The 27,988-nt window shown below is 40.5% G+C and overlaps 1 protein-coding gene across 1 annotated transcript; it reads right to left on the reverse strand.

Annotated features, from left to right (window-relative positions):
- Nucleotides 1–8,201: 8,201 nt before the first annotated feature.
- On the reverse strand, nt 8,202–27,933 carry CFAP221 (cilia and flagella associated protein 221). Its single transcript, XM_071435361.1, has 26 exons — nt 27,873–27,933; nt 27,043–27,282; nt 25,709–25,890; nt 25,189–25,289; nt 24,109–24,195; nt 23,908–24,003; nt 22,921–23,021; nt 21,889–21,992; nt 20,826–20,985; nt 20,288–20,408; nt 20,090–20,201; nt 19,763–19,871; nt 18,928–19,015; nt 18,344–18,433; nt 17,378–17,473; nt 16,105–16,195; nt 14,403–14,530; nt 13,879–13,959; nt 13,351–13,458; nt 13,078–13,233; nt 11,459–11,617; nt 10,982–11,076; nt 10,365–10,454; nt 10,065–10,181; nt 9,254–9,283; nt 8,202–8,652 (listed from the first exon to the last, which is right to left on the reverse strand). Exons 3-26 carry the CDS (start codon nt 25,842–25,844, stop codon nt 8,529–8,531), a joined length of 2,580 nt encoding a protein of 859 aa, XP_071291462.1. The 5' UTR covers nt 25,845–25,890; nt 27,043–27,282; nt 27,873–27,933; the 3' UTR covers nt 8,202–8,528.
- Nucleotides 27,934–27,988: the final 55 nt, after the last annotated feature.

A 27,988-nucleotide genomic window follows, 5' to 3' on the forward strand; every position in this document is an offset into this window, starting at 1 on the left:
GTGCAAGACTTTCCAGCGCTAAGCTATGTATAAATGACTTCAGGTTGATCTGAGTTCTGCCTGCAGGTTAAAAAAATAATAGCTCATGTAAATAGCTATTTTTGTCTCTGTGTCATTGTGTCTGGATTTCTTTACTTTCAGAGGCCTGAAATCAGATTGCAAACATCACCTCACATTTGCATAGTTTAGCAGGGACAGACTTGTATATATTCTCTTATCTTAATGATAAAAGACTGTCACAACCTCTTGCATGGTCAATGTGTTCAGTCTCATCCAGTAACTTCTGCATAAAGCCAAAAAATCCAATGATCAAACACAGGCACCTTTTTCCATCACAAATGCTCCTTTTTGGTTTTCTTTATGAATGTTTTATCAGACTTGGGATTATTCTGATTTGATGAAGAGACCCTTTGGGAAGATATTTTTCATGTGGGCCACTCTTGTGGTCTTTATTTTCACTTCATCCTTTTGGAAAGCACTTTCTTCCACTATCTATCCCCCCTACCTTGAATATTTGTTTTAATCTAGTACATAAACTCCACCTCAGCAGTGACATTCAATTGTACATCAATCTCCAACTCCTGCAACAAACATTCACTTAAATAATAATCATAAGCACAGCAGTAACTTGTTACTTCTTTCCTCAGAGTAAAAGAATAGTTTTACTTCTCCCATGTGAGACGTCAGCAGTACACAGAGTATGGAATTTTGATGTCCTTCAGGGTACTTAAAAAATTCTGTCACCATGTTTTGCTAAAAAGGAGATTTTCACTGTGATGTGCTGTATTTACAGGGGAGCAGATAGGATCATTGTGCTTTCCCACTGTCTCTTCCCTGATAATTTTCTACAGCTTGTTGGTTATTTTTAGAGTGATTAGTATAAATTAGTAATGTCCTTCTGCCCCTTTGGGAGTCTAGAACACTCCAGAGCAATAAGCACAAACAACCTGTGGGGTCTGAGAGGCTGAAAGGAGGACTGTCCACAATCAGCAAGCTGCTGTAATGCCTGAGATTAAAGACTCCTTTGTTTGCATTCTGGCACAGCTCTTACTCTCAGATCTATGAAGATATTTGGATGCTTCATTGCCAGGAGCATCAGAGGGAGACAGGACTTGAATTCTTTGCCATCTGCTCCCTCAGCATATGATGCCATCTTAAACACACAAGATTTAATGGAGAACATTTAGCAGCATTTAACAGCAGAACAAAGTAAAGGCTTTCCAAGGGAAGCAGGCTATTGTCAGGCCCCTTCTGTGTAATTCCAGCCTAGCAGGTGAAATGATCCCTCAGGAACCAAGTTCCAGTCTATCACCTTAAATACAGGACTGTGTCCATGGCAAATGTTTAATGCAGTGAGAAACATCCAAACGTGAAAGGGCTAATGCAAATGGCATTGATGCCAGTGACACAATGCTCTTTGTTTTCAGCCAAGGCACATCAGAACTGAAATTCAGAACTTCTGAAGACACTTCAGTGTGTGGCTTTTGCAAAGCTAACTTTCCTTTTATCTGTCTACTGGTATAAACAATATTCTAAATAATACATCAGGATAATGTATCCAATAATGACTAGAAATAGCCACAATGATCAAGATGTGACCAGGAACTTGTGACCAACAGTGTTAGAGTCTCCACAGGAAATGGCAGAAAAGCAGTTTTAATGCTAATAGAGCTCCTGCTGTTTACAGTTTATTTCTTAGAGAGGTGTTCTGTTGAAGTTTCCTTGAGGGCTGCTACTCCCTTCCTGCACCTTCTTTGGACCAGAAAGCACCAAGGATGACAGCCAGTGTTGAAAGAACCAACATTGACAGACAGAGGGCATCTATATATGTAAACATGCTCGCTCTTCAGAGGCTCATTTAATTCCATAAAAATGGGATCTGATCCTAAACCAGTCCTTAGCTGAAGCTGCATCTTGATTGATACTAGAGGAGAAATACCAGTTTTAGGACAACAGCAGTAACAGTAACTGTCTGGTGTTATAAATAACTATTTTGCAGATGATTAAGCAATACATCTTATAATATAAATTAAATCAAGGTTCTAGCTTTCACAGCTTCAGAAAGGGCTTTAAACTTACTTGGAGCAGAACCTGCAGCTCAGAAACCAAAATTAAAAGAGAAAGAAGTACAGATTGATTAAATATAATTCCGGCATTCTGGATAGCTGTCTTGGGCTTTAAATGTCTGTGTTTGGCATTACTGAGTACACTGGGTAAGATCTGGGCAGCAGTTTTGTCTAAGTGTGAACTACACCAACACACACAAAATCTGTGTGTTCTCCAGAGGGCTGGATCAGTTTGCATCAGCTGAAGCTCCATGGTGATACCCAGGGGTGCTCTTTCAGATCTCCTCTCTTTTTTCCTGCTGGTTAATTGAGTAATCAGGATCACTCATTATGTATGTTATTAGCCACTGTTAACTTTTAATTCTGAAGAACCAGAGCTGCACTCCAAAATGCAGTCTTCAAGCATGTCTCTTCTAAGGTGGGAGGTCTGACTGCAGCACTAAAAGCTGCCCATGCCAGTTTCAACCAAGGTTGATTTAAATGTGAGCACCATGAGCCTTCTTGGACATGGATGCTCATGACCAGTCTGCACTGAAGCCTTTGTTACTACCAGGATTGGAACTGTTCAGGTAGCTTGGACCACTCCTCTCAGCAAGTGTGTGAATATCAGTACCATGAATAGAAGCTCACAGCCTCTGTATCACCTGCTTTTAGCGAGGCAAGAATGTGACTATACTAATTTGAGTGACAGTAAAATGATGGATGATGCACTGGGATATAAATCACTATTTATATCCCACTGGTTCCATAAATCACTATTTCCAGTGGCACAGATTAAAAGGGAAGGCTGCAGACAGGAAAACCTTGCTGGGTTAGGACCTCCACACTATGAGGCAGGTTTGAAAGACAACTCATCAGTAGGATTTTCAGCATTTTACAGGAAGAAGGATCCTCAGAGGAAGGGTTTAGCCAGGCAGCTGGACAGGTGCTTGCAGAAGGGATAAGTGAATGACCAAGGTGGATTTTACTGTCATAGCAGACACAGCTGTTTGTTCCCTTTCAGCTGCCCTACAGTGTTACTAAACAGCTACTGCAAATTATGCTGTGTTCCAGCAGAGGATGGCAATACTCCTCACATTGACACAGAGGGGTTATTAGCAGGAAGAACCAAACTTCAGAAATCTGAGATTCTCAGGTCTGTATCCTACACAAGGAATCAGAAGATTTTCAGTCACTAGCTCTGGTGGTGGACAGAGTTCAGCAACACTTTGCAGCATCCTGATTTTCCTGTACCAGTATGGAAAACAACTATCTGTGATTGCTGACAGTACCTGCACAGGGACATCTGTTCCTGCTGTGTCACCAGAAGTAGGAAGGAGGTTGAAATGTGATGCTGCCTGCAGGGAAAGGTACTTCAGAGGCAGGGAAGCAAAAAGAGAATTGTTTGAAAGCAATTCTCTCTTGATACTTGATGTCCATTTTCAGGATAACATACAGAGAAGTAATCATGCAAATCCAAACTCAAGGGAAATAAGCCTTGGTTTCTTCATCTGGTGCTCTGAAATTCAGCCAGTAACACATATAGCCAAAATCCCTGAGGTGACACAGTGCATTGTTGTTTTGTAGGCAATGCATATTGGATTACTGGAGACTCCACACTGTGAAATTATTATAAACCAGTAATTAGCTGGTAATGGTGATAATTTGGTTCAGAATTCTGAAGCCAAATAAAATGAACTGATTAAAAATAATGCACTGTTAACTTGGTCTCTTGTGCAATTAAAAACTCAGAGAAACTGACTGAAGTATTGAGAAATATAAGGAAAAACTGTAACCATTTAAAAATGTGCTCAGCTAAAAATAGGTTTGGGTCCTGAACTGGAAATTTTAATTCTTTCAAGGCAGAAGGACATGTTTTTGTTCTTCACCTTGGAGAGCTCTCGCTCACTTAAACACAGTTTAACCTTGGATGGTAAAACATGAACATGCTGGAATTAAACCATGCCTGGCACAAGTGAGAAACTCATCAGAAGATGTTTTCTGATGTACCAGTGCTTTGGAAAAATACTTCCTGCAGGTGCTCTGAAATCACCTGGAGTTTTTCAGGAGCTGCTTGATTTAATTTTCAAGTCCCTGCTGTGGTCATACAGATATAATCTGGTAGGTCCCTCATGACCAATTACCTTCTGCAGGTGTTAAGTGGTAAGGATAGCCCTGTCAGATGTGCCTGGCTTCTTTTTTGGCCAAATTCAGCTTTCTTGGAGGACACAGAGGAACACAGCCAATGAATGGCTCAGTACAGCAATATTTATGGGAGACTTCTGACCAATTCCAGCTTTGGAGAAATGATACATTATTTGAGAGGTCCATAAAAATGAAGACTCAGAAGACAATTCTGACCAAGTCCTTCAGTCTGTGGGAGTGATATGAATGGAACTGCATTCCTGGGAATGACAGGAGGTCCTTCTGAGCAACTCAAGAGACCCTGCTACTGACAATATCCCAAACCACAAGGCCTAGAGAAGGATTGTGTGACTGTAGCACTGCACTCCTGATGGCTCTCCAGGCCCCACACCAAAGCAGCTACCACTGACCACACTTTGGCAGCAGGCAGAGCTGGAGGATGCCAAGGAGGTGCTCAGGCTGGAAGAGCTGATTCCATACCAGACCAAACAGTTGCAGGCACTGGTCACTGCTTAGATTCCTCTCTGAAGGCCTTCTATACTTCTGGAAAAAATCCCAAACAAAATACTTTGAGAAAGCTGTCTTATCAAGCTGCATTTGCTTGAAGAAAAGGACTTATTCCAAGAAACCAGTGCTGGTACCCAGTGCACACACAGGCTGACAACAGGAGAAGAAAACAGAGAGGAAAAACTCCAACTTTTAAACCAATTCTGCCTTAAAATAACTTCTATACAAAACCTAGGTACATCAGTGAGAGGTATGATTTTCAAAGATCACAGAATCCCTCATATGGACTGCTTGGTGTCTCTAAAGGAACCATAAGAATTCATGCACTCACAGATTGCAGAGCAGCACTTTACAATAACATTTGCAAAGAAATTTACCCACACTTGTACACAGAGAAGTCCTTATTCTCTATCCACCCTCCTAAGGAAATGACACCATTTGCATATCCCCCAATAAATTATAAACCTGCCTGCTGTTTTCAACTAAACAGAAAGAGCAGGAGAGGGCTCAGCAAGAGCTAAAATTCTCCATGTTTAAACAGCTGGAGAGAAGCATTTGAGGTGTTTCCATAAGGCCAAGGATTATGCAGTGTGAGCATAGACAGAAGAAAACCTGTGCAAAAAAAAAAAAAAAAACAGAGGATAAAAAAACCTTCAACTGAACCTTGGAATAACTGAACCTTTCATTACAAATTCAAAGGTAACAAGGTTTCTTTAGTTTATGAAATATTCTTATGAGCTGAGAATATAATGTCACCCATTTCTTTACATCAGACACATTGCTGTTTTCCTCACAGCCTTCTAATAAAATATAATTAATTTACATTTTAAAGACCTTGATGGGTTTTCTCATCATGGAACAGTAAGTGAGATTAATAATCCTGTTACTGAGCACTTAAACTCATGGATCATTTCCACAGTAACATTTGCTTAATTTTTAAAATGTACCTTTTATTTGATTTAGAGGTTAGGGCTAATTTATGTAATAAGAGGGAGAGAAAGCTGAAGAGTGAGTCAGTGTTTATTAACCCTGCTAATAGGACAGGCTTTTTCAGGCAAAAGGGATATATTTTAAATAGTAAAACGGTTGCATTGTCATTTAGCCAATTAATCCTTTCCAAACAAGGGAAGCAGTAGCAATTTTACTTGCACTGAATGGAAGTAAACTTGGCTGAAGCAGTGCAGCTGGAGAAAGATTGTCCCGGCTGGGTATCCAGCACCGCTGGCAGCACGGGGGCACTATCCCAGTCTCCGTGGTTCGGGACAGCGCCTCAGGCGAACGCTCTGTGCTGTGACAGCAGCGGGACCTTGTGGTGGGACATGGCTTGTGGTACAGTCAGCAGGAATCAGAGAGCGCTCTCCAGCTGTGGTGAGTCCAGGTTTATTGGATCCCAGGGGAAACCAATAGCCAAAGAGAAGGAGGGAGAGGTTGCAGCAGCTTATAAGGAGGGAGGGACACAGGGGAGGAGTCAGTCCTTGGATGAATAGGGTTTCAGAGGGGAGTGGGATACAAAAGATTGACTTAGGGAAAACCCCAATGGGGATAACTTGAGGGTGGGGCCCCAGCCCCTGAGCCAATCACTCGATGCTCTAGCTGGAAGTTTCTAGAGAGTTCTAGAGAGAAGGGTGGGAGCGCCGAGTGATGGACAGGGCACCGGGGAGGGATTTGAGAAAGGGTACATTGATCTCCAAGGCAACTGGGGAGGAGTTGGGATAACTGGCAGCACAAGGGAGGGAAGGGAAAACCAGGGCAGAACCGTTGCATGACAGGGGGAACAGAACAGTCCAACTTCTACAGACACAACACAACACTTCCCTGCACATTCTGCACATCAATTTACACATTCTGACTTTCCCACTTGCATCAGTAAAAATGCAGCCTTTAGATTCCCTAAATAAGGCACATATTCCATTATATCACTCCTTTTTCTTCCAATTAATTTTCTATAACATTTCAGTCCTTTTCATCAAACATTGAACACAGAACTGTGAAAAGCCACCAACTGCAGGTTATAATTATTAAGGTTTATGTCCCATTTCTGGAGGTGTTCAGTAGTCAACCAGGGGTTGACTTAAGCGGTCTCATGAAAACCTAAGACTTCAGATTATTCAGCCAAATTTTATGTTCTTAGACACAGCTGGACTGGCTCTGATGGTTTATCACCTCCATAACCTGGACGGATATAATGCACAGACATCTGTACACTGCCATCAGTCCCTTTGAATTTTAGAAAGATTTTAGTGCAAGGTAATGGATTTTCTTACCTTCTCTGCACACTGAAACCTGGCCCCTAAAAACCTTAAAACATAGAAAGGAGGATGACTTCTCAGAAAGGGAGTTGATCTCTTTGAAAGGTTGGTGTCTTTCGCTGGACAATGGAGAAGCATGATTAATTTCCATTGGGATGACCAGGAAACTGTTCTGGAGAAGGAAGGCAGGGTGATACTGCTGTAAGAAAAAGAGATTAACTTTGTTTAATCACTGTTGTTTTGGGACACTTATTCCATCTTTACTAGGCTAGGTATTTAGCTGATAGATAACAGTTCCAAAGAATTATCTGTTTGATTTACCTAAGCAGTGAATTATGAACTGTGAATGCTTTCACGGTAAACTCTGATAATGTTTTTGTCATGGTCATGTTAAAAGACATACACAACTCTTAGCTCATCTCTTGTAAGATCAACTGCTTCCCTCAGAACTCCTAGAAGAAAAAAAGCAATGTGTACAAGTTCAGGCAGTTGTTTGTAGTTAGAGAAATCTGCAGATATCCAGACCTGCATTCTGAACAATCCCTTGTCAATTAGATAGTTAGCAGAAACTTAGCAGCTTTTTATTTCTTTGAAGTAAGCAGAGATACTTTGCAGCTAGTATAATACAGGCTATTCTACAGCTTTTTCACCCTGCTTTCCCATTTTCTATCTCCCTGGGCTTTTTACAGTTTGTCCACACTGATCACTCTCTGAAATAAACTTCTTTTCCTAGGCGCTTTAAGTATGCCTGGAAAGAAGCATGGCTCCTAGGAATGTAGTGGGTATTGCTGCAATTTCCATGCCTTTTAGTACAGAAGATTTGTGCTTTTCAGCACAAACAGCCTGGACCACTCTGTAAAATGAGCAATCAATTCACTATGGATAAAAACAATTTTGTCTGAAGTCCAGCTTGCTGACAAGAAAGTAGGAGACATCTTAGCTGCAAGATGATACGCTGAGAAATCTCCTTTCCTAGGAAATACACCCAGAGCATTACAGGTTTCTCATGAGGCTCTGCCGTTCATTCACTCAACTCATGCATGCTTTTGCCAAGACCTGTGCACTGAATTAAATCCCTGAACAGCTAATGAGACTTTGGACACTGTCTTTGCAGACAGTAATGGTGTTCAAGGCTTCCTTTTCCTTAAAAATATCACATGTATGGTTTACTGTCAAGTCTGAGATTTAGCAACTTACCTGCAAAAATTCAAGGACAGGTCATAACTAAAAAAACAAAATCAGAAGATTTTGGTCATGAGGTCTTTTCACATTTTATTTGAAAACTGTGGGCTGTAAACTAATTACCAAACTATTTACATGGTAGTACTAAGGTTTTCTGGTCCTTCACACCCCAACAAAATAAGCAGGTCCAAGGATGAGGTTTCTCACTGGAGTAATTATTGTGGTTGGGGTAGTGAGCACAGTGAGAGTCCTTGACAGAGGTGGCATTACTGGGGTTCTCTTCTCTTTGCATATGAAGTTGCTGACCTCACTGAACAAAAGTAAATGTAGCTGGGACAGGAGAGGCCTCATACATTAACAGGATAAGCAGGGCCAGGCCATGAACTTTGTAAAATTATTTTTATCCCAGAATAAGGGTTTTATTAAGTGCTTTCAGCTTCAATGTCTCCAGATGTTTTCGAATTTTCTCTCCGATCTCACTGTTCTGGAGTTGAAAATGTCCATCTGGACCATTTTGTGGGTCTCTGCAAGAAATTTAAAGCATCATTTGTATTTATAATAATCAGGGAAACTACTTAGGATTGTCTTCAAAATCCAATGAAAGAGGCACTCGTGATTTCTTTTCTCATAATGAACACAGGGTATTCCACCACTGATGCAGAACAGAAGAGCTATTGAAACTGTGGAAAGAACAGTTAACTCTTGGCTTGGCCAGTCAGGAAAGTTAACCATCTGACAGGTTACACAAACTGACTGAGTATTACATTTTATCAATGTAGGGACACATGCTGTGATTGCCAGAACAAGGGCAGCCACATGAAAACCTGGTTTGCCTTAAGGACAAAAATGCTGAAACTGCTGCAGAGAAGCAATATGTTCTTTGTCACCCAGTGAAACACCATCCCCTCAATAACAACAAAGAACCTTTCAGTGAAAACATAAAGGATTGGGACTTCATTGTTTTGCTAAGATTTTTGCTTCCCCCTTTACAAACCCAGAATAATAGGGAATATTTCAACAAGTAAATATCAATACCCGGAGTTCTCTGATATTGAAAATTATTTTAATTTTTTTTCTGAAAACATCTAAGACTTAAGAAAGAAAGAAGGCTATAAAATGACTCACCCAGGAAAAGCACCATCCAGCCCTATATCACTGTGGGAGAAAAAGATCATTCTTTAGTTACTCAAGCTGTCCCAAATCCCCATGTTCTGACAACCAGTGTCATAAAATGTAAAAACCAGCACTGAGTGCAACACATCTGTATTTTTACAGCAAATTCTTCCCATGTAAAAGTAAAGCAGATGTTCAAACTCTTGATAGCTCTGAAAGTTTGAGGTTATCTTGAACATCCTGGTATCTAAGCCACATCATGACCACTTTAAAGAGGGGACAACTGTTGGACAGAAATGAATTCACTTGCTCCAAGGTTAGAACTCAGCACTTTTACCTGTATTGCTCTGCATCACTTATCACGCACACTGCCTGCCGTGGTGTGAGCTGGGGGAGTGTGAAGTTTGAGCAGAGCAAACATGAAACACTCCTAAGAAAAGCCAGAGAAAAAAGTACCATGCCAAGGGGAAATTCTAAGGGCCCTTTTCTCTGCCAGCATGAATAAATATCTAACCAAAAGGGTCAATGAAAAGCAAAAGTCACTGGTCCAAGAATGTTGAACATCTCTGAGAAAGCAAGCAAACTGCCTCAAGTGTTAGATCATGCTGATATAACCATAGTCAGAGATCCAGGCCAATGCTTTCTGAAGTAAAATCCAGAGACTGCATTTGCAGTGCAAATTTGCTCAAAGTACTAGGTCTGCATTGCACTTGTGATGGAGCCCCTAGAGCATCTCAGTATGACTCTCTACGCAATTCTGAAAAAATTTCTCATGCTTGACTTTAGATTCCATTTCTCTCTTCTTATTTCAAAATATACTTACCTTTCTATTTTTATTGATTGTTCTTCATCTTCTGAGAGTGCCCCCTCAATCTGTGGAAATTCAGCTTTCACCATCTCTGGAGTAAGAATCATGCTGAACTCAGCTTCATCTGTCTCACTAAAATGAATAAGATGATGAACAATTTGCCTTTGTCCTTTTGAAAGAACAGAAGTATGTTTTATGCAAAAGAGACTTTGTGCTTTTGCCTTTGAGGATCTCCTGGGACAGGTTTTGACACATCCATACAAGTGGTTTAGACACAGTCAATAACAGCATAAACACAATAGAGGAGAAACTTACTGGCCAATTATGTTCTCCTTGTCTCTCTCAAGTAAGCCATTCAGCACTGGTGGTAGATCTGTTGGAAGCATATCTGAACTGTAAGGATCCCTGTGATGGAAATTGTATTAGTTTAATGTATTAATATTAATGGTATTTTCATATTTTGAAGCTTCACAGCAGTTGCAGTTACCATGAAGATGATGTACTTTTAAATATTTGTGGAAAATCTGGCTGCACCAGAAACTGCTGTGATATGAGAGAATGTGAGCCTGAGAGATGTTGGCTACCACTGGGTGCAAGTGTCCGTAAGTTAAAGGTTTTACAGACAGACAGAGTTTGTAGCTCCTGGGGTCTTCTAGGACTGAGTCAACAAGCTTTCAGGAGAGATGTTATAGAAAGCCCAGACTGGAATTCTCCTTCCTGGGCTAGTCATTTCTTTTAATGATATTGCTCTTAATCCACCCTTCCAGGAGTTCAGTAGGAGTTTTTTTCCTGTTGGTTTTGGATTTCTGAGCAGCAATTAATTCTACTTGTAGGCCCACTTTCACTTGTGGGAGTAGTGACTGATCAATATAGTTACAGGCAGCAGAAACTAGTGCAGGACAGAGGATTTGTGTTTTCAAATTCTTTCTTACCTAAGTACTGTATTTGTTAATGTGGGAATGTTAGAAAAAGTGGAATACTCCAGTGGTGAGAATTTTCTCCATTCCATTACTCCACAAATCACTTCCTGAAATGACAAGTGATACACAATCAGACCTCTAATACATAATGCTGTGGGGAAAGAGGCTTGCAGGACAGGGCATCTTGGCTGAGAATTGAATTTGGGGAGCTGAATATTTCAAAGATCCTTCCAAGGACATGAAAATACAACAGTGAATACATTAGAAGAGCAAAGAAACACGAAGGCATAAGCATGAGACACGGATAAAGCCTAAGTAGAATTAGTTATTCTGACCCATCTACTGACTATTTAGGTGCATGCATAATTTATATTTGAAAATATTTTCTATCTAGAATGACTTCACCTTTCATTTTGATTTCTTAGAGCAAGTTCTCAGGAAGAACATACCCAAGATGGGTACTCATACAGTAAACCCAAAAGGCCATACCTTGTGATCCAGAAATTTCTTTTGTGTGACTGGAATACTGGATCCTCTGGGGCATTCCTTGGTAACAGTATATTTTGGATGAGGACAAAGATGATATTCAATATCTGATTCACAATAGGCTAAAGGAAGTAAAAATGGCACTAATCCTGGAATGGGGTTCTAAAAACAATGAAGAGATTATTTTAATAAATTGTTCTGAGTACCATAACAAATCTAATTAATGAAAGTTCAGTTCTTACAACTAATGTAGTCTCCCCAGATTCACAGCTTTGTCTTACTCTGACTGCTCTGTTTGGTATGATCCTTCACTTTCTGTATCTTCCCCTCATCCTACAGTGTTGTCTGATTTATTCATGCTCCCTACTGTCTAAAACCCAGCAATTTAGCTGTTGTCTCCAAGTCTGGAAGAAAAAACTATTGCCTAATTATTCTGAAATCCATTGCTGATTCCCTGAATAGTTCAGAATCCAAGAAGGGAAAATGGACTTGCTATGGTGGAAGCCACAGCACACATGGCTTCACATTTTGCCATCCATTTCCCTGCATTAGCATCTGTTTCTGGATAAAGCCCAGTGCTGGGTAGTGTGGGATCAAGCTGTGCCTGGCTCTCACACTGCTATGACAGAGGGATGAAAGAGATGCACACAGGAACTCATCAGCACGTCCACTGGAGTCCTGGCTGCGTGTGAGGAGGATGAGTGTGTATCACAGATGATATGCCAAGGTCACCAGGCCAGCACAGTGGGCAGGGCTGGGAGCCAGAGCTACCCACAGCAGGCACAGTGCCATGCTGGGGGGAGATCTGCCTGTGCCCATGCACAGCCCTGTACGGAGCCCTACAGCTGTCTCTGCCTGCTCAGAGGCACCTCGGGACCTCCAGGCTGTGCTGCACTGTGGGAAATACCTCCTGCAGCTGGTGCCACAAAGCACAATCTACATGACAACAGTAAGAGAAAACCCTCCCAGGCAAGAGGCAGTGATTTTTTGAATCTCTGTGCCTAACAACTTGGAAATGTGGTTTGGGATGCTGTGAGAATTCTTAGAAACTGCAAGGCAGCAGGATGCAACATGAGCAGAGTTTGACTTTTCTGTTTACCCAAGGATTAGGCAGATCTGTAGTCACCCACCTGAACAGCAGGAAAAGACTGCACCTATCCTACCTACCTGGGCAAGAATGTGAGGTTACAGATGGACTGAGATGCCAAGATTATGGCCTTTCCTCTAACATCCAAATGGGGAAACAAAGGGAGAAGGAGGAAGGGTTCCATGGTGTTCCCAGAAATCTCGTGATCATTGATCATTTGTGGAGTGTCAAGACTGGAAGAGTCTCCCATTCTCTGCTTTCACTGCAATTTTGAATTTTCATCCCTCCCCTGAACTGATCAAAATCCACTCTAAACTGAAATAGTGTCCCTCTCAGTGGGATGAACTCTGTGATTCCTATCCATCAGAGCTCTATGATTCCTATCTATCAGAGCTTGCACCATGAAGGATACTCTCACTGGATAGCTTTAAAATCAGTCTGAGTAAGAAAACTGCCCACAAATTCCACATCAGGCTTCTGATGAAACATTTCTGCTCCTTTCTTAGGTTCTTTATGGAAGCCAACTCCTACTTACAAAAATGCGAAGTGGGTTGCTCTCTCTTGGGTGGACTAAAGCTTGGGGAGGAACCAGGTTTAACAGGCTGATATCCCCTTCTGCTGCTTCTTTGTCAAAATCTCTCCTCTGAGAGACCTGCCCCTCAGGAGAAGGAGCTACTTGAATCAATTCATCCTTGAAAAACACAGACATCAAAGATTTTTAGAGTATAGTAAATCTTTCAGTATAAAACGTTGAGGCAAAATTAATCAAATAATTGTGGAAATGTAGGGTTGGGTGTGACTTTGTTACCTGGGCTCCCTGTCTCAGTGGTCGGGAAAGTTTTACAGGTTTGTAACTTGTAGCTGCATAGTGTGTACAAAATGGCTGATACTTCATAATCTTGCAATGCTGAGGAACCTAAGTGCAAAGCAAAAAGATGTGCTGCAGAAAGTGACAATAATCACTTCCAGTTAACTCATAAATGAAGTGGAACATTTGGCTTTATTATGGACATATCACATCTCCATGGTAAAAGACACTTGGAGCACTCTCCCAGGACATGGTACATAACCAAAACTTTGAGAAGCCATACTTCACCAGGACTTTGATCTTTGAGATACAATAATTTCAGCTGAGGCGACTCATCTCTGTCTGGAGAGAGGGGAATATTGCTGGCTATATATAAGTAAGTTGGTTACTTATGGAAACTGGTGAGCTTTGGTTTTAATAAAAGCATGCTAATCATACAGCCTTATTAAAGCAACATTTTTACTGGGCTGTGCAAAGGCCATTTAACTGCACAGGTAAGAGAAACATGGGGGAGCTATACTGACTCACCTTCAAGTCATAAAAAGGAAGAATGTGTTCAACTTTCACGTCTACAGATTCAATAGGAACTGGGCCAAGAGCATCAGGTGCCTGAAACAGAACAGTATTAAAAACCAGTAATATGGTGGGCATTTTGTTTTGTATTGGCAGCAATCCATGAACACAGCTAATTGAAAACATATGGAAATAATTATGCAAATATTCACTTTATACAGTTTGGTATTTCTCTTGTTCTTTCTTGGACTCCAGCATTTCAGTTATTTTTTTCTTTGCTTTTGAAAAATGCATGTTAACTAACTCTGAGCATTAATGTATTGCTCACAATTTTAGGATACAATTAAGAGAATGAAAAGATTTTTTTACTGTTTTCAGCAGAACCCTTAGTAAATCTGAAGTCCTGAATTAATTTGCCAGAACCCTGGAACACCAGTCACACTGTGAAATTTTAATAAAAGGACTATCAGCTCTGGGGCCAACATCTTCAACAAAAGTCTATCTAGAGTGCTGACTAATATTTGAGTTACTGTACCTACCAAATAATTGTGTAGTTCATGGGACCTGTAAAAGGGGAATTCAAAAGGCAATATACGATCTTCACTTATTCTGGAAGAAAAGTCCTTATGTTCTTCACTCTTCTCTGCTTTGCTGAAACTCCTGCTTTCTGTCATGAGTGGAAACCAAATATTAAGATTTTGTAATATATCTTAATACACTGCTTCAGAAATAGAATCAAGCCACAAAATGTATTTAACATTTTCCTAAACCAGGATGTCTAGAAATTTAAATGTAAAAAGTAAGGTAATACTTCCTAAAGACTTTAAATGTCACATCTATAAAATATGAGCACAATACCTTGAATAGCAGACAGATTTAATTTCCCCTTTCCTAAAAAGACATCACAGCCCACTCCTTCCAGCATGGTTCACAGCAAGGCTGAGACAAGTCAGAGGCCTCTCTTACACTAAATGTCATTACACCTTCTATTTGCAGCATTCCTGCATCTCCTGCATCCTGGGAATTAAAAGTCCCTATCTGCAGAAGGAGGAAAAGGCCTAATATGGAACAGTGTGTCACAGGAGCTGTCAAATTGTGTGTGTCTACAAGGGAGTGGGAAATAGGAGACTCAAATTCTTCTCTGCCTCCTATTTACCCAACTGTGACTCCCATCCAAAGCCAGTTTTCTTCTATGATGTTAAGTAACAAGTCACTTTTCCAGACCAGCACTTTCATTTCCATGTAAAAAACCCAATTGATTAAAAACACTTCTATGAGAAAACAATGAGGACAAAAACTCAACCCAGTACTGGCTACCTGGCAATGTGTCTCATGGTTCCTACTGTCTCATTTCACTGAGTTCAGACATCTTACCTTCATCACATTCAGGTGTCTTTCCCCCTTCCATCCCCCCTGCATTAAGCTCCTCTCATCCTGTGACTCTCACCTCTTGGGATCGACCTGATCTGTTCATCTCCCTGTCTCTCACACAGTCCCCTCTGTCCTTTCATTGCTCCTTGGGCCTACACACAGAACCACAGAATGGTTTGGGTTAGAAAGGACCTCTAAAGACCACCTAGTCCAACCCTTCTGCCAGGGACAGGGACATCTATCACCATATCAGGTTGCCCAAAGTCCCACTCAACCTGGCCTTGAACAGTTCCAATGATGGAGTATCCACAGCTTCTGCCCTGTTATTAAGTAGATAAATAAAAACTGCAAGGTTCCTAAGAATAGTTAATCACATTTCTTAAACATGGTAAATAATGTGTATGAAAACACATGTATCTTGAGTACAGCCATTTCCACCTTTTAGCAGGGCCTGTTGCCATAGGACAAGAAGTAATGGTTTTGAAGTAAAATAAGGCAGTTTCAGACTAGATTTAAGGAAGAATTTTTTTGCAACAAGGATAGTAAAACACTGGAACAAGTTGCCCAAAGACGTGGTGGATGTCCCATCCCTGAAAACATTTAAGGTCAGGCTGGACAGGGCTCTGAGCAACCTGCTCTTATTGAAGATGTCCCTGCTTATTGCAGGGAGGTTGGACTGGATGGCCTTTAAAGGCCATCCAATCCAAATCTCTCTATGCCTCTACCTTGTCACACTTTATTTCCCTCTGGAAGACTCCTTTATAAGGACTCTGTCTTTATGTTTATATGTAATGCACCTGACACACTGCAGCACAACCTGAATTATCATAGCCCGTGGTCAAAATATCAACTTGTTCTTTTAATCCTTACCAGACCCAGAGCCTTCCTCCAGACCTCTGGCCTCCCTGGGCAGTCCACGGAACAGAAGCAATAAACGTTTTAGACGAATCTGAACCAAAATCTGAGAGAATGATTTTTAGATTTAAGTCAAACACCCTAAGATTTACAGCCATAGAAATACTGTATATGTTACACCTGTATTTATTCTCCAGAGCTTACTCAGACATCTCTATTTGAGAATTTTTAATATAGTTTTCTGTTCAGAGAAAGTGGGAAGGAAAGATGTACAATGGATCTCAACTCTATAATGACATTACACAATAAATACAGTTAAATTTTTTAATTTAGTCTTACAGGTTAATCAGATAATTCTTTTGGCTAGGTCTTTTGCTAGGTGTTTACTGGCATATATAGTCAGTTTACCAGGGCTATATGAATTTTTGTAGCTCTGAGAATGAGGAGAGTAAACAACAACCTGCACTGTGTTCTTGTCCATACCCTACACAGCAAAAATTAAGAATCCTTGGTTTTAATACCAGATGGAGCCATTTGGTCACCTCTTTATTTGTACAATAAAAAAGAGTATTTAATTTCAAGACCTCAGTATTATGAATAGATTGAAGGATATCCAAACTGGACACTAGAAGAGCAGAACATTTCCATCTTCCTTGCTACATTAAGATTTACTGAGGAAAGAGCAGTGCTGATGCAAGATAATATTTAAACCAAATTAAATAAGAGATTTTACTGGTTTAGTCTTCAGTTTCCAGGTCTATACCTCCCCTATTTGAATTTCTACCTATTGTTTCCATGTTCCCATCATGCACCATTGCAAAGATCCTCCATCATCAGTAACCTCAGAGGAACTGGAAGGTGTTGTTCTCTCCCTCTACTTTCCCTCTCCAGATTGTCTCCTTACAGAGTAATTGCTCTAAGCCCGGAACATCTTGGTGGCTCTACACGGAACTCACTCCAGCTTGTTAAATTCTTTCTTGTACTAGGGGCCCAAAACAGGGTGCAGTATTCTATATGCATTTTCAAATCTTTTATGTACAGAAGTATTTTATACTTTAAAAAAAAATCTGAATTTATCTGCATTTGTTTAGTATCAATTGCAATATGAAAGATGAATTGAATACAAAACTTACTCCATATCCTTATTTCCTGATGAGGTAGGGGCATATTTATCAAATTACCAAATCCCTTGCTAGCTGTGAACAGTCCTCACATGCTGGTTGCATGTTCTTTTGTGCTGTTTCACAGGTGTCATGCCCTCACACTACATTCTGGTTGTTCACTTTACCTTGTATGCTGCTTGTTGAAATTTCCTGAACATCCTTTTTCTGCTGTCCCAAGGGTCATTATGGAGCAAGTCGAATGTGGGATGGACACTTGGTTGCTGTACAGTGTATTTTTAAAAAAGGAAACAGAAAAGAAAAAGGACAATCCTTTTTACAACTAGATAAGGTAGAACTTTTCTCCATCCCAAGCCATACTTTGGCCTGAATTCATATGTTATTTCTAAATACTGAAAATGGTCCAGTGAAAATATTTGCATCACTGGCATTTAACCAGAAACCTTCACTGCAGGGCTTAATGGGAGGTAATCATCAAGTATTTGCAGATGGAGCACAGAGAATGCAGAGATAACGTGGCATGGTCTGCATCCACACAAATGACCAACACAGACCAGGACTGCAGCGCACTCCATGGGCAGCTGGACAGCAGAGAGAATGGACAGGGGCTCTAACAAAAACACAATTTATCTTGCACCGACATGAAGTTGAAACAGCTGTAAGGACTCAAATCAGGCACCCAGCAAAACCAGTATCCTTTCTCCATAATGACACATACCCAAAGGAGAGTGAAAGACACCAAAGAGAAGGGCAAAAAAATCTAAGTACCAGAAAGGTTCCTGTCAATCTGACCTGCAGGTAAAAACTGGAAATCTTGTGATATACTTAACCTTACAATGAGGTATGAGAAAGCTTCTCCTGAGAGATCTTTCAGAAACAAGCAATACAAATCTCAGGTTAGGCCTGCAGATTTCCACTTGACTCTCATATTAGATCAGACCATTAGAAGATGAGCTGTGCATGTAGCACAGTGCTTGCCCTACCTAAAAGTAAAATGGGAAATAAGGCACTGACACAGAAATAGGAATATCAGGAGGAAAAGTATTCAGTGTCAAACATCTATGGCTATTTGTTAGCTTGGGAGGTGATAATTTAGCATGCATATAGCAGGCTCTAAAAACATATGAACAAACCTGGTCAACATGCCGGGTAACACGTCTGGAGGAAACTTCTACTTCACCCCTCTGAAATTCCTGTTCTATGATAGGATCTCCTCTTTGGAGCTAATTTAAAGAAAAATCACATTAGCACAAAGCATCCAGTGAATTATTTCTTCCATTACAATCAGGGAAACTCACAATGCAACACTCTGGAGGTGTTTAACGAAACACAGACTTCATTCCCTTTTAGGGTGTGATTATTGCAACCCTTAAGCAAGGCAAACAAAGTAAAATAATGTCTTTCCAGGTCTGAGTTTCAATCAAATCTCTGTCCTAATGAAACATGGGTGCAAATCTGCTCACTTGGGCAAATATTGTTACATTTCTGATAATACTTTACCCTTCTCTCTGTCTACCTTCAAAATAAAAACACCCCTGAAACAGTGAAGCACAGGCACAATAAAGATATGACTGCAGTAACAAGCACAACTAGCAGAGGTTTGCATTGATTAATGAAGAAAAACTGAACATGTAGAGAGCTTGATACAATTCACAGTGCACTACATAATCTTAAAGTATAAGATTTTAAATTTACAGAAAAACCATAAAAGGCTAACCTTGTATTGCTCTTCTTCCCTTTGTCGGCTTTCAATAATTTTATTTTTAAACTCCACAGAGATTGGATCACTTCCCTTATGAACTTGCCTGCATTTACAGTGGAGACAAGAAAAATGCTTCACTTAATGCACAGTTTGCTTTATACAAAGGCAAGCAGACACTCCCCTCTTCCTGAGGTGCCTAGGTGTCCATGACATTCCGTGTATAAGACAATCTCTTATTTCAAATTAATGATTTCAAATGAAACCATCATGTGCTTAAAGATCCAACTGTGTTCTGCTTTGGACCAGTTGATGTACAATAGAATAATGAAATCATTAAGGTTGGAAAAATCCTCTAAAATCTTCGAGTCCAGCCATTAACCTAACACTGCCTAACACTTCACTAAACTATGTCCACATCTATCAGCACTACATCTACATGTTTTTTGAACACCTTCAAGTGTAATTCTGCTCTTACTCCATTGTTCATTTTAGCCTCAATTTATTGACAGCCATGACAAAATCTTCCTTTGGCCTTAAGAGCACAGGATGAGATGCCTGAGAACAAGGTTAGGCAAACCAGGTTTACAGCAGCTTTCTTTTTGAATGGAACAATAAGGCAATCAAAGTCCTCATGGGGGACTACTATGGATGCTACTGAGTCTGCTCTTAAGCAGGAGAGAAAAAAAAATAAATAAAACATCAATAATTTAGGCTTAAACCAAATGTATTGAGACACAAAATGGCAGCATTCTGCACTAGTGGACATCGTATACATCATTCATAAAGGCCTTGGTTAAGCAAATCCCAGTCTTGTTAACATGGTTAATTAACATGGTTAACTAGCACTTACCACTTTAGATGATTTGCTTCCTCTTCCTGAACATTTTGTTTGACTTTTAGTTGAAATATAGCATCCTTCATCTGCCTTGTTTTTTTTCCTTCTTTGCCTTGGGACAGGGCTGCAGGAACATCAGAAAGCCATATCACACCTCAGTCTAGATTGGATTTTTAATTGCAAAAAACATCCATTAAGATAACTGTATCCATTAATACATAAAGCTAAGGAGAGAGTTCTCACAGAAAGAACAGTTACATCACATCAGCAATTCTGAAGCCAAGCTCCTCATCAAGCTACAAATAATGCTAAAACCAAGTTTATGCTGCTTAATTACTTTACCTTCTTTTACATCCTTTAACTTCAATTTGCCTGGTTCCTGAATCAAAACAGTAGCTACAGCATACGGATTTGACAAGTCTGTGGGGAATCTGAGGTTCTGATATTCAATTTCCTATGAGATATAAATTAATAGGAAGAAACAGAAACATGGAAGATTTCCAGCCCAGAAAAGTACTTGTAATTATTATATTTTCACACCTTTAGTTTTTGAACAGGCTTTGACTGTAGTTGGCTGAACCGGTCTCTTCTCCACAACACAGGTTTTCCAGACACAGCTTTTTTCTCTGGATGACTTTTTTGTTCATCAATACATTCTTTTCTAGATGTCAGAAGGACACATATTCCTTTCATAAGCATTCTCTAAATGACATAAGTCTAATTTTTTCACAAAAAAATTAAGTACAGTCCAAAAGGCTCAAAGCCCCTGCATCTTGCAAGGCCTCAACAATAACAAGTGGGAATGATAGAAGCTGAGGATGCTCACATTTCTTTAAGGATATGTAACTTCTCATTATATTTATTTTGAGTTTTTTTATTTAATGTAGATTAAGGATGTTATAATCAAACAGTGTAAAAAAGCAGGTACATGTATCAACAGTAGAATTACTTCAGTGCATTGTAAGTCTCCAAAGAAACCAATGCTTAAAAAAGATCATAGCAAAATGGTATGAAATCCTATTACATTAGTATCTATAGAACTGGGCAAAACTACTCCAGACCAGTCAGCCACACATACATCAGAGCCACATGTGGTATTGATGTTCCTGTGAATACACACACATAGGGCTTTGAGTGAAACTCTGAAATCCGTAACTGCATTGCCATTTGCGCTGTTCCATATTCAAGTGGGGAATACTTCACAGTTACTTTGACTTTTCCATTGGCTGGAATGATTCCTGTGATTAGAGGAGAAAAACAGTAAGAGTCCATATAACATGAGCCCACTTAAGTGTACTGGAACTAATTCTGGGCTACTTTTTTAAAACAACTTAATTGTTTGAATGGATAGCAGTAGGCATGGAAAATCTTTCTGGTCTCAAAGCATCTTTCAAAAACTATGTCTTGCTGCCACATAATAGAAGATATTTTGCAATAGCAGAGAGACTTGACAGTAGGACTATAATATTTCATACTGCTGGGAAAATGACTGCCTGTTTATATGTAGAAATTCTGCACTTGCATCTGCTAGTCTTAAGTCTTTGGCACTTTCTGCTTTCATGGGCAAAGCATTTATAAACATATTCCTCTGAGCTTTTCCAAGCTAGGGGACTCATCTGGATTTGATGCATTACCTGTCTCTGCTTGACCTTATTTCCTTACTACTTATTCCATTATTTTCTCAAACACTTTAATCACCATTCAGATCCCTAAACATTCAGGGCCTTTCCCAACCTTAGTGATTCTATGATACTATGATTACTCTGAGCACAATGGCTTTGAGTAGGAGCTGAAACTTTTTAGTGCTTTTCAGATGGCCTTCAGCCATAGTTTCAGGCTACCAAAATTTCTGACTTAAGTTTTACTGCATGACCCTATTTCAGGGATATTCTTCTGGGAAAATAAAGGCTGCACAGACCGTTGGAACATCTTGGATTTTGTCAAAGCTGGACATTGCCTAAAGAAACTTACAGCCAAGATGGCTATTTGCCATGAGGCTGAAAATGACTGGCAGCATTTACCTGCAAAAGCTTTGCCTGAGGAAGAGGTTTTTTTCTGTACAGCACTGAATACACTGTCACAAGTAACTACACTTAATAAATAGAGATTTAACATTTAGAATTTTAAAGAAGTCAGTCTACCAAATATCGGCTGGACAGTGAAGGCTCTGTGAGGCTGAATAATATCAATGTGGAATTCAAAATCTATGGGACAGCTGCACTGCAGTGGGATAACATACTCCTTACTGAAAAGAGAGAAAGGAAAAATTATGTTAATCAAAGTACAGTTGTTCATAATTTACAAGCTGGGAAATTGTATTATACACACCACACACTAAATTACCTGCATTCAGAAGGGTGGGTTACTTATTAATGTGAAAATCATAATTTTTCACTGTGCCAAAATAGCAAAATATTTCAGATCTTTCATCCCCCCAGGAAATAAGAGTTAAATCTTGATTTGAATGTTGGACATTACTTTCTCCTACCCATACATAATTTGATTATGGAAAAAATTTTTAAAATTACTTTTTGGAGGTTATTTATGCCCATCCTCAAATTCTTACAGACTGTAATATCTAGCAAGTACAAACAATGCAAACTGGAGCAACAATGAGTACAGAACCAGAAATCAGCCTTTTGCCATGGCCCTCCTCATGAAAAACGATGAGAAAAGAAAGTGTTGAAAACTCCAACACATCAGAATGACTGAACTTTACCCACCATAGAAATAATGATGCTGGGGCGTAATTTTCAGAAATCACCATAATTACAACAAATATAGCAAACATACTGCACAACTAGGCCTTAATAAACTGAATCTGCCTTCTCCTTTCCCCCTTCTCAGTTCCTATTAACAACTCTTACTGATTAGTTAATGAGAACAGTCAGTGCTGTATCCATGAAATAGACAAAGGAAAATGAAGTCTAGCTCATTAAATACTTTTAAATACAAGAAGCAAAAATAACCAGCTCCATCTTCATATATGCTTAGTTTGCACAGCATTTATGTTATGGTGAATGTGTACCCTAAACAGTTCATATAGAGAATTATTTTGCAGTCCAGACAGTAGCTGAGTTTCCTAAGGCTTTCAACATTATGTTGTATGAATAGAGGAAAATGGGTTTGGGCATGTCTTGCAAAATGTAGACAAATGTCTGTCCTTAACTCACCTCTGACCAATTGATACATCAGACAGATTTATAAATGATGGAAATTCTACAACGTTCACAGCAGGGTAAGCATGTATGGGAACAACTAGGGTATCATCTCCCTGCAAACAAACAAACAAAAAACAAACAAACAAGTGCAAATATTTCTATCTTACAATTAGTAAATCATAGAATCATATAATGTTAAGAGTTGGAAGGAACCTTAAGGATTATCCAGTCCCAAAACCCCCTGCCATTGGCAGGGATACCTCGCATAGACTGAGCTGACCAAGGCCTTATCCAACGTGGCCTTGAACACTGCCAGGGTTGGGGCAAACGCAGCCCTCCTGGGCAACTGCTCCAGTGCCTCATCACCCCCCCAGTAAAAATTTTTTTCCTAATATCTAACCTAAATTTCCTGTCTTTCAGTTTGTACCCATTACTCCTTGTTCTATCACTACAGTTCCTGATGAAGAGTCCCTCTCCAGCTTCCTTGTAGTTCCTTTCAGATACTGGAAGGCTGCTATGAGGTCTCCATGCAACCTTCTCTTCCCCAGGCTGAACAGCCCCAACTTTCTCAGCCTATTATGGAAATAAAAAGTTTCTCTAGTAGTTGGCCAGTAAGTTGCCATAAAACATCAAAATTATCACTGTGTTGTACCTCAGAACATTAATATTCTATCTGCTTTCAGTATCTTTCTGTCTTTCCATATTTTATGCTTTCTAGAGCTCCTCCGAGCTGCTCAGCTAAGTCATTACCTCAGTGTGGCACAAAGACTGATCTACTGGCAAAGAATAGCAGAATAAGTCATATAATCTTGCTTAGTGCTCTGGGATGTTTGCAGAGAAAAATTTTTAATGCTTTAAGTTCAATACTCCAATCAAGACTCACTGGGAATAAATCTATGTGTCTCTAGAAGATTAACTATCCCTTTATCTTTACCATCATGCTCTAATACTTGTTTTATTCCATTACAACTCTAACTATGTTTTGCAATGAATGCTCACCTCACAGTGAATTCGGATGCAGTCATAATAATACCTCCATTCATCAGGGCAAAAATCAACAGTAACCACAAGGGACAAACCAGGAACAAGCCGGTGCTAGAAAATGACCCAAAACAAGATAGAGGCCATGTAAAAGCTGCTTATATGGCACAAAACCTGTGCTGCGTGCAAAGAGCAGTGTGAGGACTTTCTGGCACTTACTGTTTTGTTGTATTTGATCTGAAAATACGTAGTCTGGGGTGGTATTATGTGAAGGTTTACTGCACTGGTAGAAATATTTATCAGCTTCTGCAGAACAAAAGAAAACAAAAACCACAAAGCACTTTACAATATAAGAGGGCAGTTAAGAATACCAACTATACTTTTTGTAAAACCTTCCATAGCAAGAAGTAATAATTTTTACTTTAGCAGAAATAATTCTAAATATGCTCTGAATTTAAAATAAAACTATGCAAAACTTACATCCTGCATTTTTATTCTTTGGAAACAAGTCCCAATTTTTAACCAAGGAGTAACAGTTTTGCTAGAAAGATGCTACTATTGAATCAAATTCTGATGCTGTTTTGTTTATATGCAAAAGGAACAAATATTTTATTTGCAACAAACAATTTATTGATCACTTTTAGGGACATCTGAACCAACAAGAATTACATAATACTTCATGGTTCTGTTTTGGTGTATAACCAACAGACTTTCGGACAGTGACAGTTCAGCCTGCAAAGCCTCCTGCATTTGTTTACTTTCATTACATTCAGAGAACCTAGTCCAATATAACTAGCAACCTCTGTCTCAATACTCTTAAAACATGAATAACAAAGGCACACAAAGGGAAAGCAGAGAGTTGAAAAGGAAATGCCCAAACCATTCACAAGGAAAAGCAATCAAATCTATGCACAGAATTTCCTTTCTCAGAATAAATTGTTCTTGGCAAAAGACCAGAGGTGCTTTCAAAACTTTCCCACCAGTAAACACGTTTGCAGACACAGTGACAGCCCAAGGACATTTTGAAAACAAGTCTCTTGTGGAGTTAAAGCCCAAATCCTCTATTCTTAATGTGCAAGTCACATATCACGAACACTAATGCAGACATGGGAAACAGGGAGTATGAAGGAGGGTGATGCTTACAGCCTGGTACTCATCTCTTTGTTACCACAGGACCACTGAATTTAAGTGCTGCTTTTAAGAGCACTCCACAGGGCAAAGGCCTCATGACCACAAGGAGTCAACTCAGATTCTGCTTCCTTTTATGAGCCCCAAGGGGATCCCTACTCCAGAACTTACCAGCATCTGTTGGTGATGTTTTCCAATTTCATACCCTCCATAGTGTAACACAGCAGGCTCAGCCTGTACAACCCTGCTCCTCTGATGTTCTGAATAAATCTCTACAGATCACAAAACAGGGAGAAAAAGAGACCAGAAACACACATGAGTGGTACTTACATTGAAACAGTCTAGTTATGCTATACTGATTGATTATCAAGGAAAAAAAAAAAACCAAAAAAGATTATTTTTTCTTTTAAGCCGGCATGAATTTATAAATGGAAAGTTATGCAACCATCCACTACTCCAGCAGATCCATGATCCTGCCACCAATTCATCTCTTGGCATCATGGCTTCAACAAGCCACCCAAAACTTTAGGGTCAGCCAGGATCAGCACAGCAACTATTTCTTTCCTGACTACCCCTCCCATGATTTTGGCTCTCAGGAAGCTGCAATTTAGGCAACAGGATGGGAGTTGCAAAAAAAATAACCAAGTGTGTCCTAGAATTGCCACAAGGTTGGGACCAGTCAGGAACTTACTTGATTCCAGCAGGTGATGGGGGACAGCAGGTCTTTTTTTAGGTTCCTCCACTAGGCTGCTAAGGACACTGGGAACTTTCTTCAAGGACCCCCGAGTGACTGTGATGTCTGGGGAGGCTGACTGAACCAGGTCCATGTTAAGACACAAACAGGCTCTCAATGGCACTAAAATTCTTCAGTGTCTATGGACAAATGAAAACAACATAATAATCAAAATATCTTCTTTCACACTGGTACTGCCTGTTGCCAAAAACTGCCTAAAAACATTTAGGAGAGGGAGCTACATTTTTCCCCTGATGAAGTAGATTACTCTGCGTGTGCTAAGTATAAGGAGAGAAGGATTCCAGAAAACCTTGCTCCCACTGCAAGGCCTAGCATTTTGGGCATCTGTTCTAAGGCTTGCTGGGGACATTTGCCTTTTAGGTCTGTGTATAACATCTCTGTCTTCCTTCATGTCTCCCAGCAGAGAGGAAGGGAGCAGGTACTGTTAATTCCACTATCTGAACTGATTTCTGCAGACATGTTCTTTCAATCTCTCCTGGGTGTTTGAGTTGTTAACTTGCAGATTAATTTTTAATTTTAAATATTAATATGAGGGATAAGAAATCTGGCATTTGAATATTTCATTTGGATAGCATCATCTGGGTCATTTGTTCAGTGAAGATAACTGTAAACACAGAAAGCCACAGGCATTAGAGATCCTGTGTTAAGTATATAGAGTTATCAGAACATAAACTTCTCTAATGACAAGTGCAAATTTTACATAATAAAGACACCAGGCATGAACCATCCACCAGAAATTATCTTCATAAATAGAGCACACAGAGCCCTTGGCTCTAGTATGAACTGGAGAACTGTATGGAGACAAAGACACAATACTTTTGGAACAAATACTGAATTCAAAAGCTGTGCTGGGATTTTCAGCCCTCAAGCAGGCAGCACTCAACAGTTTTGAAGTGGAATCATTACTCCACCTCCCCCATTACATTTTATGGTCTCATCTCTGGTATTTGTCTGATTTTCCAGTCTGCTTTAGATCTTTCAGGCACAACTTGAGAGGTGCTTCAAGCTCATAAAGTGCTGTTTTGATTTATGGTTTTGTACAGTTTTAAATAATAAATAAGCAAGAAGCTTAAAATAATGTGCTGCTAGGACCCTGGCCTTCATAATATTTTCCACTCAATAACACCAAGCACAAATTTTCCACTCACAACAGAAAACCTGCAAGAGGAGCTGCATTATTGTGCACAACAGTAAATTCCTTCTGATGTAGCAAGACCAAACTCAGACAAAAAACACTGCAAAAGATTTCTAAACATAAGGATCAAGCTTACATTTTTTCCACTTGTGTTCTTCAACTTTAATTTACACCATTGCCACCCTCCTTCTCCTGGTCAGCATTCCACCTCAGGAACGCAAGGTTGGAAAAGGTATAGGCAGACATAAGTCTCCTCAAAGGATTCCTGGTATAACCTTTTCAGTAACTTAAAGTGATGGTGCCATCATGACTCACCAACTTCAATAACACACTGCGTGTTGCTCAAAGGGCTAATACAGGACAAATCCTTAAGGTCCTGGAATGACACAATACCTGATGTTCTTAAATTTTCCACCTGTGTCTTTCAAGACTTTGTGTGTGTGTGTGTGCGCGTGTGAGTAGAAGTGTGAAACCCTGGGAGCCCATGACAAAACTCGCCCCAAACGCCCTCAGACCAGGTTATCGCCTCCTCCTTGCCAGCGCTCGGGCTTTCTAATCCCTTATTGCGTGTCGGAGCTCCTCGCACACCTCACCACACCGAAGGACGCCCATTACAGCTGCGAGAGGCTGGAAAAGGCATCGCTGTGCACAACCCGTACCTGCCGCTGCCACGGCCCCCAGCCCGAGAGAGCCCCGGCACAGCCCGGTTTTCCCTGTCAGCCCTCCCCGAGCCCCGGCACAGCCTGGTTTTCTCTGTCAGCCCTCACGGAGTCCCGGCAGAGCCCGGCTGTCCGTGTCAGCCCTCCCCGAGCCCCGGCACAGTCCGGTTGCCCCTGTCAGCCCTCCCCGAGCCCCGGTACAGCCCGGTTTTCCCTGTCAGCCCTCCCGGAGCCCCGGCACAGCCCGGCCCAGCCCTGCCAGCCCACCCGGAGCCCCGGCACGGCCCGGCTGCCCCTGCCAGCCCACCCGGAGCCCCGCGGCCTGGCCCGGCCCGGCCCGGCCCTGCCCTCACGGCGGCCCCGCGGCGGTCGCTCGGCAACGGGGCAGCCGCGCTGGGCCGCACCACTCGCGGCTGGGTTGGG

Source organism: Agelaius tricolor, unplaced genomic scaffold, assembly GCF_023055355.1.
Source record: "Agelaius tricolor isolate 1412-34295 unplaced genomic scaffold, bAgeTri1.0.p SCAF_10, whole genome shotgun sequence".
Lineage (NCBI taxonomy): Eukaryota > Metazoa > Chordata > Aves > Passeriformes > Icteridae > Agelaius > Agelaius tricolor.

What these genes read in the sequence shown, in the direction of transcription:
- CFAP221 (XM_071435361.1), bottom strand. Translation starts at nt 25,844, where the DNA reads ATGGACCTGGTTCAGTCAGCCTCCCCAGACATCACAGTCACTCGGGGG. An exon ending in AGATCAAATACAACAAAACA is followed by an intron (nt 24,004 to 24,108) that starts GTAAGTGCCAGA and finishes GTCATTTTCTAG; the next exon opens with CACCGGCTTGTTCCTGGTTT. An exon ending in ATACCACATGTGGCTCTGAT is followed by an intron (nt 20,409 to 20,825) that starts GTATGTGTGGCT and finishes TCTGACATCTAG; the next exon opens with AAAAGAATGTATTGATGAAC.